This window comes from Monodelphis domestica, chromosome 8 (genome assembly GCF_027887165.1).
Source record: "Monodelphis domestica isolate mMonDom1 chromosome 8, mMonDom1.pri, whole genome shotgun sequence".
Classification (NCBI taxonomy): domain Eukaryota; kingdom Metazoa; phylum Chordata; class Mammalia; order Didelphimorphia; family Didelphidae; genus Monodelphis; species Monodelphis domestica.
In genome coordinates this window covers 90,148,655-90,166,905 of record NC_077234.1, presented here as the reverse complement: position 1 = coordinate 90,166,905, position 18,251 = coordinate 90,148,655, and the positions used below count along the sequence as shown (strand labels likewise).

The 18,251-nt window shown below is 35.1% G+C and overlaps 1 protein-coding gene across 11 annotated transcripts in view; it reads left to right on the top strand.

Annotated features, from left to right (window-relative positions):
* The window catches only part of NBEAL1 (neurobeachin like 1), a 236,515-nt gene that overhangs the window by 143,200 nt on the left and 75,064 nt on the right, over positions 1 to 18,251 (top strand). For all 11 annotated transcript variants that reach the window (XR_008914111.1, XM_056807892.1, XM_056807889.1 and 8 more), the window contains 6 exons: positions 8,006 to 8,159; positions 9,047 to 9,175; positions 11,005 to 11,310; positions 11,400 to 11,549; positions 12,664 to 12,821; positions 14,008 to 14,132. Coding sequence is in view for 10 of the 11 variants with exons in the window: in XM_056807892.1 (XP_056663870.1) it covers positions 8,006 to 8,159; positions 9,047 to 9,175; positions 11,005 to 11,310; positions 11,400 to 11,549; positions 12,664 to 12,821; positions 14,008 to 14,132 (1,022 nt within the window). In the remaining variant the exon portion in view is untranslated. The remainder of the gene's footprint in view (positions 1 to 8,005; positions 8,160 to 9,046; positions 9,176 to 11,004; positions 11,311 to 11,399; positions 11,550 to 12,663; positions 12,822 to 14,007; positions 14,133 to 18,251) is intronic.

The window sequence follows — 18,251 nt, the reverse complement described above, 5'->3', positions numbered from 1 at the left end:
AGTGAGTCAAGGAATAATTGTTTAGGACAAATATCAGAAGGACACAGGCTTTGGGAAGGCCAATAGGATAGAGCTTACAGGATACCAAATGCTATTAAATAGGGTTTATTTAAGATAAGGGAAGGAAGGGAGGGGACTTGGGATGATCAATCTAAAAAATATAAATAAACCTCCTACCAAATCTAGTTGGTAGCTTCAGAGAGATGGTATCTGCACTGTCAATTACCTCTCTACCAGTTCCTATAATACAATAACACTTCACTAACCCAAATCTCCCCTTAGATAGAGATAGAGGTAGTAGGGATGGAAGGGCTCAAAGAGAAGTTCTCACTGACAGATGGCTTTGGGTGTCTCAGGCAGCTCTGTAGGAATATCTTTTAGTCAGCATCAAGAGCATACACAGGAACAGGTAGTTGGTAAGATGGATCACAAGGAAAGCCACAGGGGAGAGACTAACTAGTTCACCAAGTCCACCAAAGGAGACTAGACAAACTCAACATCCTGTTTAACTTTCAGTTAGAAGAAGACAGTCCTGTCACTTCTCCAGAATTCTGGAACCTTCCTGCTTCTTTCTGCCTTTTCAGCTCCTGCTCCTGCTTCTTTCCTTATAACAGATTACAGCCCTTCAGTTGCTTTTGCTAATGCTCAAATTCTTCCTTCTCAGCAGTCTTTTATTCAGTCGGTTGATTTTTTCATTACCTTTGCCAGGTATCTTCTGCTTGTCTTCACCACCAATTTTGCCTTGGAATTTCTCATCCTCTACAGTAGCCTTCATGTTTTGCATAAGACTCAAGAGAATTCTTGGAAGACATCTTGTCTCATTTTTTTCTTATCTTCAACTTTGTATTTCTTAGACTCCTAGACCAGTGATGGTGAGCCTATGGTATAGGTGCTAAAGATGGCACAGAGTGCTCTTTGAGGGAACATGGCTTCCCCCTACCCCCACTAGAAAGACAGAGGGACTCAGGTGGAGCTGCTCCCCTCCCCATCTCCACCACACCAGAGGACATTTTTTCACCACCCCCACCCCTCTGCCCAGCAGCCAACTGAAACTCACAGGGGGTAAGGTGGGCAACTCACAAGTGGCAGAGCTGAAAGGGAGCGGAGCACTTAGGCCACTTCCCTCCCTCTATCTACTTGCTGAGGACATTCCTCACTTCACCTGCCCCTCCACCTAGCAGCCCAATAGGAGAGCTTTCTACCTCCCCTGTGTGGGGTGGGGATGACACCAGCATGCTGTCTCTAAAAGGTTTTGCTATCACTGGCCTAGACCATGTTTAATGTCTTTTTTGCTCAGATGAGCTTTGTCATAGGTGACAGTGATCTTAATTGTCCTTTCTCATGCTATTATCCATAGCGGAAAAACTGAGGATGCCATTTGCATTAATATCAAATGTTACTTCAATCTTCAGGGCATGTTGGATTCCTGTGAGCTCAAATTTACTGAGCTGTTATCCTTTGTCATTGGTCTCTGACTTTCATAAACCAAAATAAGCACACCAGGCTGGTTGGCTGTCAGAGTAGGTAGTACAGTTGTCCCTTGTTATATCACAGTTCATTTATCATGGCTTCACTGTATCACAGGTTTAAAAAAAACCCAACCAATTCTGTATTGCGGGATGTTGTAGATGAATATCATACTATACACAATGGAAATGCAGTACGCCACTACTGCTTATGCAAGTTTGCCAATGTAAGATTGTACATGGCACACTATTGGCTTCCACAGCCCTGTATTTTGTATCTTGGATGCTGATTGGCTCAATGACTGTAACATCGGTCTGTTTGCTCTCTGTGCCCATGCATTCAGCATCTCTCCTTGTCCACTTCACATTGTTGTCTGATCGCTGCATGTAGTGTTGCTGTAAGTTTGAATTTATTTCAAGCCCTATGCCACCCAAATGTTCTGTGCCTTCTGAGGCTTCTGGCAGTGAACCCAAGTGCCAGAGAAAGATGCTTATTGTCAAAGAAAAGATGGAACTTCTCAGCATGTTAAGGGAAGGCAAAAGCTATGTGACTGTAGGCCCCTTTTACAGGATAAACAAATCTACTGTTTGCTACATAAAGACAAGAAGAATATTATGTCTATGGCAACAATGACAAGACCGCAAAGAAGGCGGTCACTTTCCGCACTAAGGCCATTGTGAGGATGGACTCTTCGTTGGCCTTGTGGATAAATGACTGCAGGAAGAATATCTTGCTGGATACCAACACCATCTGGACAAAGGCCAAGAAACTATATGATAGTTTTGTGGAAAGCAGGGACATTCACAACAGTGACAAGGATGAAGATGCTGCAGAAGCAGGACCATCAAGTGCTTCTCCTATCAGACCAACTCCATTCAGTGCCACTGTATTTTTTTGGGAGGTGGAACTCACTCCTTAGATGGAGAAAATAAGGGTTGAAGTCAGATGAGAAAGGGTTGATGAAAATGGCTTCCCTCACTACTCTCTCCCCGAGACCCTGAATTATCTGAGGGAGACAAAATGGAGATTTCCCCCCAGTGAAGGCTTGCCTCTTGGTGGCTGTGCCAGCCCTCAAGGGAGGTGGGGAAGTCTTCTCTATAAGGAGAGGTATATGGGATCTCAATCTGGATATGTGCTGTTTTGGGACACTCACAAGCCTTCCCCTCATGTCTTCTTGAAAACAGGCAACAACATGGAGTCTGCCAATGAGCTTACTCTCTAGATATAAATAAATGAGATTGAATTCTCAAAATCTGACTACTTGTTAGATTTAATTATTGATTGGGGTAAAGGGTTGAGGTTCTGGTTGCCCTAAATCTCTTTTCTAAATAAAACTGAAGTACAAGGTTTTCTCGTATCTAGGGGAGGAGTAGAATAGGGGAGAGCACTGCTCACTGATTTGAGTCCAGTATCTCAATAGTTCATGGAATGCAAATCTTTGAAGAAATTAGGTTTCTTGATAGGAACCAGCAATGGTTAAACAGGAACCCTCAATACTAGGATTTCTGTTGGTGACATAAATCTCCACAGGTGTCTTGAATGGCTCCAAGAAACAGCTCCTCCTTTCACTCCCTTCTGTGTCTCGGCTTTCAAGACCCCCTCCTCTGGAGAATTTTCCAGAAGTCCTTGTTTAGTTCCCAACTGTCGTTCTTGCCTCATGCAACTGTTAATCCTCAACATTCCATTCACCCCAACGGTTCTCATTCTCTTTCCTACTCCCTATCATTACACCAGCAAGGGCTGATTTGACAAATTTCAGAGATGCTTTGGACCCAAAGAATCTTTCTCTGCATGACAGAGCCTCATTAGACTTTTGAGCTCTTTGTCATTGAAGAAGGCTTCCAGAAGCCAGAACCCAACAAGATAATGTTATGAATCTCTGATTTATCTAGTTTGGGATCACTTTTAGGGTCTTTTCCATAGGTTAGTATTCCACAGAAGTGGTCAGCATTTAGATCTTCATAGGTGATAGAGACATGGAAGTTGAGTTGTCATTCTCAATGCTGACCAGGGTACTGGAAGCAAGGGTGCATTTTGCACATTCACCAATACTGCCCAGATGGGGCTCTCTTATTTTTACTGGCGCTCCTCTTATACTTTTGCTTGAACTAAGAAATGGAATAGTTGACCATGTGGTTGTCAAAAGCCTTTCATTCCCACGTGGGTGGCTCCAGCTATAGACTTGACCTGCTCCCCACGTGTTTTGTGAAGACCATTAGAAAATAATTACAAAATACATATATAAAAATGAATACTACATTCTTTGACATTTATATGGTGGTTGAAAAATTAGGGACATTGAGGAATACAGCATACCTCCAATTTTATATATTAATAGGTAATGTCATTTTTGTACTCCTCAATACTGTGTTTAGAGATGCTAAAATAAAAAAAAAAATTAGGATAAAATGCAAGCCCAATTAGAAGATTTAAAATGTTTCTTACAGGATCAATTGGCAAACACCCACTCTTCCAGAAACAGACCTGTTTCTGAACCTTTGAATGAGGAAATTTCCTTCCCTGAAATAGAGATGGAAAACACCTTCCCTATAGCTCAGCTAATAGACTGCTTCTCTCAGCTAACAGACTGCTCCTCTCGTGGTCTGCAAATTTTGGCTGAATTTAATCCCCAAAACCTTTCCCCTATAATCCCAGTTTCTTATGTTCCTTCTCCTACACAAAACCAAATTCCAGCCCAAAGGAGATCTTGTCCTCCTAGAGAAACTCGGCCTAGTCAAACTGACCCACAGGTACAAGATTCAACTAATATATGTTTTGAATTTATAAATAAATAAATAACTCTTTTAGTATCCTTAGTATTCAGCTCAATGCCTGGCATAAAGTAAGCATTTTTTATTGACTGATTCGAATAGGAACATTGTATTATAAAGAGTGACTAAGAATATTTAATATATTTAATAGTTATGTCTAACTGTAGCACTGTATCATCAAAAATGTAATCATTCAGGCATTTGACAACAAATACAGTGTTGAGGAGGTTCATTGTAGCTTAACTCTTTGTTGCATAACTGATTAAATATTCTAGATCCAAGTGAAGTCTCTGTAGTTTAGGGTTGTCCTATTTTCTTGGTCATTAGCATTCTTGGTTCACTTTCCCCATATTGGAAGATGAGGAATAAGTGGTATCAGTGCCACTTATTCATTGCCAACTGTGAATCCCTTTGAGCTAGGCAGACTCCCATGATTTCTTACAACATTGTATTTATGTACTGTAATTTATTTAGTCATTACCCAATTAATGATCATCTAGTTTGTTTCCAATTTTTAACTATCAATATTTTAGAATATATTTTGACATTCTTCTAATTGATGTTCTTGAAGTTTAAACCTAGTAGTGTAGTCTCTGGTTCAAAAAACATAAATATTCTTAGTCACTCTTTATAATACAATGTTCCTATTTGAATCAGTCAATAAAAAATGCTTACTTTTGCCAGGCATTGTGCTGAATACTAAGGATACTAAAAGAGAAATTGAGTAATCTTTTGCTATTCTGATTGTTGTTCCTTAGAATTTGAAAAAATTTTCCCTTGTTGCCTCTCATATTTGTTCTTTAATGTAAGAATTTTGAAATTTTACTACAATGTTTATTGGTGAATTAAAATGAGAATATTGTATCTACTTATGATTTTCTATTTGTTCTTAGGATTTTTGAGCAATCTGTATAATTTCTTGAAGAATAGTATCTAGAATGCTTAGAACAGTTCACAGTTCGAACAACAGAGCATTAATGTCTCAATTTTTCCACATCCCCTCCAGCATTTGCCATTTTCCTTTAGCAAGTCTCTGTTCGGTTGTGAGATACTCTCAGAGTTATTTTAATTTGCATGTCTTTAATCAATAGTGTTTTAGAGGTTTTTTATATGATTATAGATAGCTTTGATTTTTTTCTTCTGAAAACTATCTTTGTATACTTTGACAATTTTTCAATTGAGTAATGGATCTTATTTCTTGTAAATTTGACTCAATTCTCTGTACAGTTGAAAACCTTGCTACATCCCCCCCTCCCAATTTCCTACTTTCCTTTTTTTTAAACCCTTTCCTTCAATCTTAGAATCAATACTGCATATTAGTTCCAAGGCAGAAGAGTAGGAAGGGGGTAATAGGGTAATGATGCTTAAGTGATGCCCAAGGTCACACAGTTACAAAGTATCTGAGGTCACATTTGAATCTAGGATCTCCCATCTTCAGGCCTTGCTCTCAATCCATTTTACTATCCTAATCTATCTATATAATGTTGTTTTTTTTTTTAAATTTTATTTAATTGACTAATTAAAAAAAATTTCCATCATTACATGATTCATGCTCTTTCCCTCTTCTCCTCCCACCCCCATCCTGTAGCCAATGCTCAATTCCACTGGGTTTTACTAAATGATCACTCATTTAGAGTCTATATCCCCAATCATATCCCCATCGACTCATATGATCAAGCAGTTGTTTTTCTTCTCTGTTTCTACTCCCACAGTTCTTTCTCTGGATGTGGATAGCATTCTTTCTCATAAATCCCTCTGAATTGTCCTGGATAATTGCCTTGCTGCTAGTAGAGGAGTCCATTACATTCAGTTGTGCTACTGTGGATCAGTCTCTTTGTACAATTTTCTCCTGGTTCTTCTCCTTTCACTCTGCATCAATTCCTGGAGGTCCTTCCAGTTCACATGGAATTCCTCCAGTTCATTATTCCTTTTAGCACAATAATATTCCACCACAATTTGTTTAGCCATTCCCCAATTGGAGGGCATCCCCTCATTTTCCAATTTTTTGCCACCACAAAGAGTGCAGCTATGAATATTTTTTGTACATATCTTTTTCCTTATTATCTCTTTGGGGTATAAACCCAGCAATGATATGACTGGATCAAAGGGCAGGCAGTCTTTTAAAGCCCTTTGGGCATAATTCCAAATTGTCCTCCAGAAAGGTTGGATCAATTCACAGTTCCACCAGCAATGCATTAATGTCCCTATTTTGCCACATCCCTTCCAACATTTATTATCTTCCTTTGCTGTTATTTTAGCCAATCTGCTAGTTGTGAGGCGGTACCTCAAAGTGGTTTTGATTTGTATTTCTCTAATTACAAGAGATTTAATACATTTTTTTCATGTGCTTATTGATAGTTTTGATTTCTTTTTCTGAAAATTGCCCATTCATGTCCCTTGCCCATTTATCAATTGGGGAATGGCTTGATTTTTTGTACAATTGTTTTAGCTTCTTATATATTTGAGTAATTAGACTTTTGTCAGAGGTTTTTGTTTTATAGATTTTTTCCCAATTTGTTGCTTGCCTTCTAATTTTGGTTGCATTGGTTTTGTTTGTACAAAACCTTTTTAATTTAATGTAATCAAAATGATTTATTTTACATTTTGTAATTTTTTCTAACTCTTGCTTGGTCTTGAAATCTTTCCTTTCTCAAAGATCTGACAGGTATACTGTTCTGTGTTCACCTAATTTACTTATATTTTCTTTATTTATATTTAGGTCATTCACCCATTCTGAATTTATCTTTGCTTATATCAGCCTTTATGTATAAATCAAGTAACCATTTTGAGCTTATCTTGGTATATGTAGTGTGATGTTGTTCTTCACCTAGTGTCAACTAATCTACTTTCCAGTTTTCCCAGCAGTTTTTGCCAAATAGTGAGTTCTTGTTCCAAAAACTTGAATCTTCGGATTTATTAAACACTAGATTATTATGATCATTTATTAGTATGTGTTGTGTACCTAATCTTTTCCACTAGTCTTACCATTCTCTTAGCAAGTACCATATTGTTTTGATGATCATTGTTTTGTAATCTAGTTTGAAATTTAGTACTGCTAGGCCCATGATGCTTCACATTTCTTAAATTGATTACTTTGATATTCTTGACTGTTTGTTCTTCCAGATGAATTTTGTTACTATCTTTTCTAATTCCATAAAATGATTCTTGGTAGTTTTAATTGGCATGACACTGAATAACTACATTAATTTTGGTAGATGATCCTTTTTATTATATTGGCTTAGCCAACTCATGGACAATTAATATTTCTCTAGCTGTTTAGATTTGTCTTTTTTTGAGAAAAGTGTTTTGTAATTGTGGTCATATAATCCATGGGTTTGTCTTGGGAGGTATACTTCCAAGTATTTTATATTGTCTATTATTGTTATTGTTCAGTCATTTCAATTGTGTGATTCTCTTTGGGGTTTTCTTGGAGTGGTTTGCCATTTCCTTCTCCAGGTCTTTTTGCAGAAAAGTTAATACAATCAAACAGCCATAAGTAACTTGTTTCATGTCACACAACTATCAGTAAGTATCTGAGGCCAGATTTGAACTCAGGAAGATGAGTCTTCCTGACTTGAGCCCCACACTGCATCTCTTCAGTTATTTTAAGTGGAATTTTTCTTTCTGTTTCTTCTTGCTGGGTTTTGTTGGTACTATATAGAAAAGCTGATGCCTTATGTCGGTTTATTTTATATCCTGTACAACTTTGCTTAAATTTCTAATGGTTTTCACTTAGCAATGGTTTTAAAAGGATTTTGTTTTCTTAGTTTGCTACAGAAGATGTTAGAGTGGGCAGTTACCGAAAACAGAGAGGCAAAAACTAATCCAGCAACTGCAGAAAATGCCTTTCGACTTCTGCTCATCATACAAGATTTTCTGCAGACAGAGGGCCTAGTTAACTCAAATCTGTGGACTGAAAAGGTATAGTTAAATTTCTTGAAATTATTTACTTAGTGACTTTCTCAAGGTATTTTTTAATTGTATGGGAGATTATCATTTTTTAAGAGGTTGAGACAAACATCAGGGAAGATGATGCAAAGCAGTCTATTAATTTTTATTATTTTGCCAATGGATTTTTCCTTTGCACATTAATCATAAACTTTATTTTTAAATTTGACTTAACTTTTTAATTTTTACTTTTTTAACATTCATTTTAAAATGTTTGAATTGCAATTTCTCCACCTTCTTCAGTCCATGAGGTATTGAAAGTCATGAAGTATGATGCCCATTATACAGTTGAAGTCATGCAAAACACATTTTCACATTAACCATGTTGCAAAAAAACCCCCAAGAAAAATAAAGTAAAAAAATGCTTTATTCTGCACTCACAAGTTCACCACTTCTCTCTCTAAAGGTGGATAGCATTTTTCATCATGAGTTCTTTGGAATTGGCTTAGACCTTTATGCTGATCAGAGTAGCCAAGTTGTTCACAGTTGGTCTTCAGTATAATATTGCTTTTACTAATATATAATATTCTCCTGGTTCTGCTCACTTCATCTTGTATCAGTTCATACAGTTCTTCCCAGGACATTTTGAACCAGACCCTTCATCATTCCTTATAGCACAATCACAATCATATGCTCCAACTTGTTTAGGCATTCCCCTACTGATAGGCATCCTTTCAATTTCCAGTTGTTTTTTTTTTCTACCACAGAAAGAGCCACTGTAAATATCTTTGTACATATAGGTCCTTTCCCATTTAGCTGTAAATTTTTTACTAGGTTTCTGATATTTTAGTGTTGAGGAAATTTTATTTTTAGTAAAATAAAGATAACTGTTTATTTCTCTCTCTCTTTTTGTATATTAGCTTTTAGAAGATATGATGCCTCTCTTTGACAGCCTATCTATCTGGTATTCTGATAGCCCAGAATGGCTGAAACTTTCTCAAATTCAAGTCCACTTGCTTCTGGGTTTCATTGGAACAGATAATTTGCAGGTTTGTAATAAAAAAAAAAATCCTTACCTTCTGCCTTAGAACCAATATTGGTTTGAAGGCAGGAAAGCAATTAGGGCTAACCAATGGGGGTTAAGTGATTTGCTCCAGGTCACACAGCTAGGAAGTGACTGAAGCTAGATTTGAACCTAGGACATCTAGTCCTTAGGTCTGGCTCTCAATACACTGATCCAACTAGCTACCCTCACAGGTTTGTAATTCTTAAAGCATTAAAATTTGAAAAATTCAAAGGCAAGTGTAAAAATTTGTTCTTTTGGTCTAACACCTTAATGTTAACTTTACTTATAAATGATAAGGAAAATGCTCTGTAGCTTTTATAGAACGTATAATCCTGTTTACATCTGTGTTTAGATAGGAAGTACTTTCTATAGATAGGAATTTGGGGCTAATTATTTTTCATTCCATCCTTATTTTTCCTTTTCCATCACAAATTTTCAATTGCTTAAATGTCTATAAATATAAATTTATAAATGTCTATATATAATGTCATCAGAGAATAATGATTATAAGAGCCCCCTATTTTACCTCTAAAATGTCTGCATTTTTGTATGACATGCAAAAAGACTTTGAAATTTACTTTGTCTTTAATGAAATAGAGCTCAACTCTAGTAGAATGAATGGGTCATAGTGATAAAATATTCTAGTAAGATGAGACCCATTAAATATATAAAATCTGACACATTTTTGAAGGCCATGTGAAATTTTTTAAAATTTTGCCTATTTGTTATAAGGGCTTTGTTATTTCTCTTTGGAGTGGCTGGTGGGTGGGAGAAAGAATAAACACTTAATTTAAAAGTTAAAAGTTTAAAAAAATTTTTTTTAATTTAAAAAGTTAAAAGTCACAACCCCCATTTCCTAGCCTTTACTGTTCTTCTGCCTTTTAACCAATGCACAATATTGATTTTAAGATATAAAGTAAAGGTTTAAAAAAAGTTAATTGAAAAGTTATTTGATTGTTTCATGTTAATTAAAAATAGAAACTTAAAACTTAATTTTAATGTTTTATTGATATTTTGGAAAAAGCTATTTTATTTTGCCTCTATATAAATTGGAAAGTTTTACAAATTAAGATAGTAATATATGTGTAATGTGGGTGTAGCTAGGAAATTTCATAACATTGATAACCATAACATAATACACTGGTTTATTTATCATGCATTTGAATTCATCTAGTTTTTAATTGAACTCCATGGGTTAATGTTAGGACTGTTCTGATTTATGGGTCTCCTCAGAGTTTGATGGTTAGCCTTATAGATCTTGAAAAAATCATGAGCTCTAAAGATCTAGGGAACCTGAAATCTTATTTGGTTTAGGTGAGGTTTCTTTGCTGGAATTCATTAAGGTTTCATTAAGACTTACCTCATAGACAATGTTAAAGAATGCTCCCTAATTTAGATTTTCCTTTTTCACAAAACGAACTCAGGGTTTTCTTAGATCAAAAATACTTTCAGGCCACTTTTTTTCACTGCCATACTTAAAGGAACTGTGGCATTCATGGCGATTTCTAACCCTAACCCTAAATTTGTTACTGTCCACCTTTGTTTGATTCTTTGATTTTATCTTCCTGAGATATTACTGTCAGGGATCTTAATGTGATAATAAGCTTGTTATAATATTAATAGAAATGTTATAATATTGTTATAATGTTATAATAAAACTGTTATAATGTTAATAGAAATGTTCATGGATAGATGGGTAATATGCCATCATAGTGTTGTCCTCTTAGAAATGTCAATTAAAGACATTCATAGATGTTTATGATAAGTGTAAATCTTACAGCTTTATATATTTTTCTTTATATTGTCTATTAGGTTTGTGCCATGGCATCAGCCAAGCTGAATACACTTCTTCAGACCAAAGTAATTGAAAATCAAGCTGAAGCATGTTACCTATTAGGGAAATTGGAACCTATTCTAAGTCAGTCTATCAAGGAGCAGACAGAAACCTACTCATTTCTGATTCCCCTTTTTCGTACCCTGGTATCTAAAATTTATGAACTACTCTTTATGAATTTGCACCTTCCCTCATTACCTACTGCCAATGGCAGCCCTTCATTTTTTGAGGATTTTCAAGAGTACTGCAATTCAAATGAATGGAAAATTTACATTGAGAAATATGTAAGTTTTAACTTTTCCCTGGAAATTTAAAAGTTTCATATACTTTTGTGTTATTAGCATTTTTCAAATTTAGGTCATTATTTCCTCAGATCATGCCCTATATGAAGCAATATGAAGTCCAGACATTTGGTGATGACTGCGAATCCATGGCACTTTATTGGAAGGACTGTTATGAAGCTCTAATGGTCAACATGCATAAAAGAGATAGAGAAGGAGGAGAAAGCAAACTCAAATTTCAGGTGATAATTGTTAAATACCTTTAAATACTGAAAGTATTTATTCTGACTACACACAATATACAAAATATATAATTTTTGGACCTGTAAGCCTTGTACAGAGCCTAAAGCTCACTTAGTCCAATCTTTTTCATTTTAAATTTAAAGAAACTGGTATTCAGAGAGGATAAGTGATTTGTCTAAGGTTACACAGCTATTAAGTGGTTTACTTGGTCTTCTGACTTGTAACTCAGTGCTTTTCCTACTATAGCATACTGCCATAACATAAAGAGAACAGATTGAAGACTACTAGCATAACTTTCTAATGGTTGAATTATATTCCTTCCAAAAATACATCCTTTATAACATAATAATGAAATTGGGTCTGTAGCAAGTGAAAGGAATTGTGAGATCCTCTTTTCTTGGGGATTATTATTTTTTAAAAAGTTACTGATCTGATAGCATACCAGAAGATAAGATTTTATGTATATTTAATATATAACATGGCTGTTAAGTAGAATTTTGTAAATGTTCATCCTTATAGTAAAATAAATCATCTCTTTTTTGTGAACTGTATTAATAGGAAGGATTAAGAGAGAGAGAGAGATGTTGTAGACATAGAAATGGCAAGAGCTCAGAGCTGAAAGGAGATATGTGATGGAGGAGAATGAGGAGTACAGGATAATACTGATGTTATGAACCTAAAAGATTAGAAGTATGGCTTATACAGAAGTTTGGATGGAGAAGATTGAAGATAAAGACAATAAATTCAGTTTTGCACTTATTGAGTTTGAGATACATAGATTAGAACTTTGGTCTTAGAGTCAAAAGACTTAGAAGATGTGGCTCATGTGACAATAGGAAATCATTCTTTCCCTCTGAATTTTTTTTCCTCATTTAAAAAATGAAGATAATACTTCAACCACCTTTTTCCCATTACATCTGCTTTGTTACTGTATCCTAAGGACAGTGAGACCTTTCCATCTGACTTGTAGCTGAAATTTTCCATGTATGTTATCTCCTTCATTAGAAATAAGCTCCTCAAGAGCAGTAAGTCAATATGTCAGTGTTATAATGTGATTCTGAACATTAAAGGTGACCTGCAAAATTATTTTTAAAAGTTATTTTTTTATTCCAGGATTTTTTTGTGGAACCATTTAAGAGAAAGGCTCGGCAAGAGAATTTACGGTATAATGGTATGCTTAAACAACTTAGCAGCCAACACCTAGCCACTTTGAGACAGTGGAAATCAATCCAGCTTTATCTGACATGTGAAAGAGGTCCTTGGGCTGAAAGGTAAGCATAAATCATTTATTTTTTAATTTTAGAATAGTGTCCCTTAATACATTTATCTAGTTATATCCCAAAAGAAAGATTAGATTAGATCTCATCCATTATGAATTGTGTTTCATTGCTTTGTTTTTCTCTTTGCAAACCAAAGGCCTGAGTTTGTAAGGTTGTGTGCATGTATGTGTTAAGCCTTTCTTAGGATCTCTCCTGTTTCTGACTTCCCACCCCCCTGGTACCCTATCTTCCATAAAATAGGCTGATTCATAGATTTTGGACTGTTAGAATTCTGTCTGCTGTGTGAAATAAGAAAGAAGTCTAGATTGTTAAACCTGGTTCTTCGATTAGATAGGATTTGGGTTTTAAGTCTTAGATGAGAGACAGATAGATGAGGAAAAGACTAGGTCAGAGCCTGTGAGCTTCCATGCAGACAACTATTTAGTGGTAAGATTTGGAGAAGAATTGTTCGTGGTACTCTCCTGTATTGCAATTTTCTCCACCAGATATCTTAGACCATATTTTCAGAAACATTGTCCAAACAGCCTTTTGTATCTTATGATAATCAGCTTATTCTTATTAATTATCCATTTCCTTCCATTCAGATTTCATTGATTAGTATTTTATATTTGTAAGAACTGGTTTTCATGATTATAATTAAATTACTGTTTCAGTTTGGAAAAAAAATTTCTCCCAGTAAACATTTATGTGATAATATGATATATATTTACAGCAGGTAAGCACAGGGAGTCTTATTTTCTTGACATGAGGATTCTTGATGTGAGGCACTCTTCTTCTTTCACAATTCTTTGATTTAATTTAGCCGTCATGATTACTAGTGTTACTAGATCTCTGTTGACATGATAAGGTATATTCTGTTCTTCATTATATTCTAGTTTTTTTCTGGCAGTATTAGTTTCAGATAGTAATACTATATTGTTATTATTTGCTAATAGTAACGGTGAGTTTTGTAGGTTTTCAATGCTTAATTATTTCCAAATACAGTGCTATAGTTTTCTATTAAATTTTCTTAATGTAGAATAAAATTCTTATAATTCTTTTAAAAGTCTAAAAATGTACTTGAAAACATAAACCCATTAACATAACTATTAGGTTCTCAATTTCATCAGTCAATGAATATTTTAATCACCATTCTTTTATTTCAGTCTATTGTCATATCAATTTTTAATCTTCTTAGGAAACAGAATATTATTCACTGGAAACTTGCTAATGTGGAAAACTATTCCCGAATGAAGCTTAAATTGGTCCAGAATTATAATTTCAACTCTCATGAGGAAGCTAGTGCTTTGAGGGACAATTTAGGTAAGTTCCAAAGTCTCTCTTAGGTTTTGTATGGATGTCATCCATTTTGTTTAGGAACTGATCAGCTACTAAATGGTTTTGTTAGTGGCAGTTAAAATTTTAGATCTCAGTACTATATTGAATTTTCAGTTAGAAATATCTTTTTAAGCAAGTTTACTTTTCTGTTCAAATGACTCTCAAATCTATATAGCAGCCTTTTATCAATTCTAAGACAGAAGAGTGGCAAAGACTAAACAATCAGGGCTAAGTGACTTGCCCAGGATCACAGAACCAGGAAGTATTGGATGTTAGATTTGAATCCAGGTCCTCCCAACTCCAGGTCTGCCTCTATCTACTGTGCTACATAGCTACCCCTAGATGCTACCTTAAATTCTTCCTGTAATTCTAATCTTTTATCTCTAATTGTCATCAGACATCATCACCTAGATGTTCCATGGGCACCTCATATTTTTTATGACCAAACTTGTAAGTACATAAACACAGAATCATAGCATCTTCAGGTCAATCTTACTCTGCATTCTCTGAATTGGTCAAACTTTTGCTTGAGGACTTTTAGTAAGAAGGCAAATCATTTAATCTGTTTCCTTCTGTTGATTCATTTGTGAAATGGATATAATAATACCTACCTTTGAGGCTTGTTTTGAGGATCAAATGATTGTAAAGCACTTAGCTGTACCTGTAGTAAGCACTTTATTAATGTTAGTTATTATTGTTATTATTAGCTTTTGCCTGAAGACCTAATAGAAGACAACCAGCTATCTTCTGATGTATTCTATTCTGCTTTGAAATAGTTGTAATTGTTGGGAAGATTTTTAGTTCTTTTTATATCTAGCTAGCCTTACTTCTCCTCTCTTATACCTTTTCCCTTAAGTTGTATCCTCCAGGGTATTTAAGAAAAATTAATATTCCCCCCTCCAGTATTTTCTTCTCCAGGCAAACCTTCCCAAGTTCATTCAACCATTCTTCACATGCCTGAGCTTATCTTTAGGGCTTTTGCCAAAGTAGTTGCTTTTTTTTTTAAGTTATTGGTGGCTCTCTTAAAATGACCCAGACATAATAGCAGTATTCTGAATGTGTATTGACCAGGAATAATTCAGGACTTGATCTCCCTAGTTGTGGACACTCTCATAATGAAAATTATGGTCACATTAGCTTTTTTTGGCAGCCATAAGTCATAATGTTGACTGACTGAGCTTATAATCAGTCCAGTCAAGCCCATAGATCTTTTCTTGACAAGCTACTTGTCATGCTTCCCTAATGTTTAACTTGTGAAATTATTTTTAATCCAGGTATAAGATTTCACATTTACTTCTATTAAATATTTTATTTGATTCAGCATAATATTTTAGTATATCAATGTTTTTGACATACTAAATTAGTGGCTGTCATCTATTATCTTCTGCCCTAAATCCATCTTGCCTTTTAATTTTTTTATTTATGCTTATAGCACCTCCATTTTCCTAGCCTCAAGCTCCAACGTCTGTTATTTTCAGCTCTACTCTTTCCCTATACACCTTTTTCCTGTCAGTCCCCCCCTCCCCAATTCAGTCTGTTCCCTATTACTACAATATTTCACATTATCTGGTTCTCTCCATTCACACTGCCATTCTTTGTCACTCTTCAATTATTTTGTAATATTCTGCCAATTGTTCTCTGGAAGATTCCATTCTCATCTTTTTGTAATTCTTTCTTCACACTTCTTCCTGGATAATCTTCCTAAAGCCTCGTATCTAGATAAGTTACTAGCCTAGTCTATGCAGAATCTTTAAGTTGCCTCCTTTCTCCAAAACCGAAATTTGACTTAATCATATGAAATAGTCCCGTTTCCCCTCCCTTTGGCAGTAGAATAGTGAAATTAAGTTCTCCTCCCTTAATTTTTGTTTTGTGAACCTTAAATATGAGTAACTTATATTGAATGATTTGAAAACATCTGTTCCCTTTACAAAAAGCTCAAACTTATCTTTTAAACCTGTTTTTCTCTTAACAGAACTTTTGCAACTTGCACCTTAAAAAAGGGACCAGTATCTAGTCTATTTACATACTCCTGACCTAACTTCTTATTACTTTCTTTTTCTAAACTTCTATTTCATGTCTTTGTCCTTCTGGAGTAAGTTCTGTGGATTTCTGGGAATGATGGCTATATAGGAAAAAGTTGTAGCTCTTGGATTGTATAGGTGTCAGGTGGTCATCATTGCAGTGGGAATCTGTGCTGTGCCACAAGCAAAATGGCCTTGGAGGATTCCCAAATCCCTGAGTTCCATGTCTGCAAATTTAAGGTGTGTTGTTTGAAATGTTACTTTCTTGTAAAAGATTTCCATTTTTTGTTCGTCTTGATACACATGAGTTCTAGATAAAACTACCTTTTAGGAGCTTATGATTTACAAAATCATGACACCTGGAAAGTATCTTTTTTTCTGTTTTTAAAGGTAACATTCTTTCTAAAATAGATCAATAGTAATTGCATTTATTAAATGCCTACTTAGGGGCTGCCTGATATAAGGCCATGCTCCTTCTAAAACATACTGGCTATGTGACCTTGGGCCACTTTTCCTTTTAGTGCCCTTCTAGGCAGCTCTCTATCATTCTAAAAGGGGAGAACTAGCATTACTAAAGTTCTCTTTAACCAATGAAATCATAGGGCCAGAACTTGTTACTATAGAAGGGACACTGCCAGGTGTAGTGGATGAATTTACAAAAAGTAAAGCTTAAAATGACCTTGAAGATATGAACTCTTACTTGGGGGTGTTCCCTAAGCAGGAATGGTTTATATATATATATAGCTTGCAACTATCCCTAGAACCTCTTCCCAATCAAATGAAGAATTTCCTAGCCTGATAGTGCTATCTGGTGGCAAGTATGAGGGATGGCTTTCCCCCACAGCTCAGTTAATGCTATTTCAAGTTGTTTTTCTCACAGCTACACAAATTGTTGTGATCTTACTTCTTTTCTTTTCTTTTCTTTTCCTATCTTTTCCCTTCATAACATAATCTTTCTCTCTCTTTATCTATTGTCCTCCCACTGATCCTCCTTTCCTTCGTGAATCAAAAGATAATTCTAATTATGACTAATAAACTTAAGATTAATTGTAGTTGAATACCTATTCAGAAAAGTAGCCTTGAGATTTGAATGAGATTTAAATAAAATCAGCTCCATTAACCTCTAAATATTTTGAAAGATTACAAGTACCCCACCTCAAAATTGTCCTTGAAAGTTTCCACCTGCTCTTTCCATTGTTGCCCTTTTCCCCAGACTATAATAGTTTTCAATATTTTTTTGAAACAAAAAATTTCTTCAATATTGGTTCCTTAATGTTTAGTTAGTAATGTCAGAACATGATTTCTTTTCTACCATTTTCAGTCCAAAGTATAAAATTTCAATTAAACTAATATTATTAATTCACGTTTTTGTAGTGGAATATAAGATCTTCACTAGAAAAAGAAATAGCAAACAAATCCAATATCTTTACCGAGAAAACCTCATGGTCTATGGGGTTATGAAGAATCACTAAACAACAAAGACATTAGCTCCTTGAAGTGGAAAACTCTAATTTGTTGTCTTAGAACCCCAAGCACTCACCAAGTAGATTATGTTGTATAGTAGATACATAACAAATACTTGTTGGATCGAAGTGGAATGGATTAGATAGATTTGAATGTTTAAAATTAGTTTCCTCAGAAGCACCCTTTGGGCAAAACAAGTATTACCACAAAGATATTATGTGACTTCTCAGTGTTACCCCCAGCCAGAAAGTGTTACAGTGAGAGTTCAAAGCTAGCACTTTTTATTCTTTCTGACATTTTTTCCCTTGGACCATATGGACTAACACACAAACATAATCACTATAACTATTTCTGTGGCATTAAGCAAGTTATCTGTTAGTTTTCTGTGAGAAAACAGCTTAAGCTCTCTAATCAGTTTCTACTTTAATCAAATGAGAAGTTTATTAAAATCTCTTTAAGGTATGTTTTAGATATAAAATCCTTTGATTTCTGCATATTGTTTCTAGGGGAAAGTTCATTCTTGTTTTTAAATTAGGTGCATCTTAAGTTGGGAACAGAATTTTCATTTGTAGTTATTAATATGCCAACTTTTAAATTTTGCTTTTTAATGAGTTTTTTA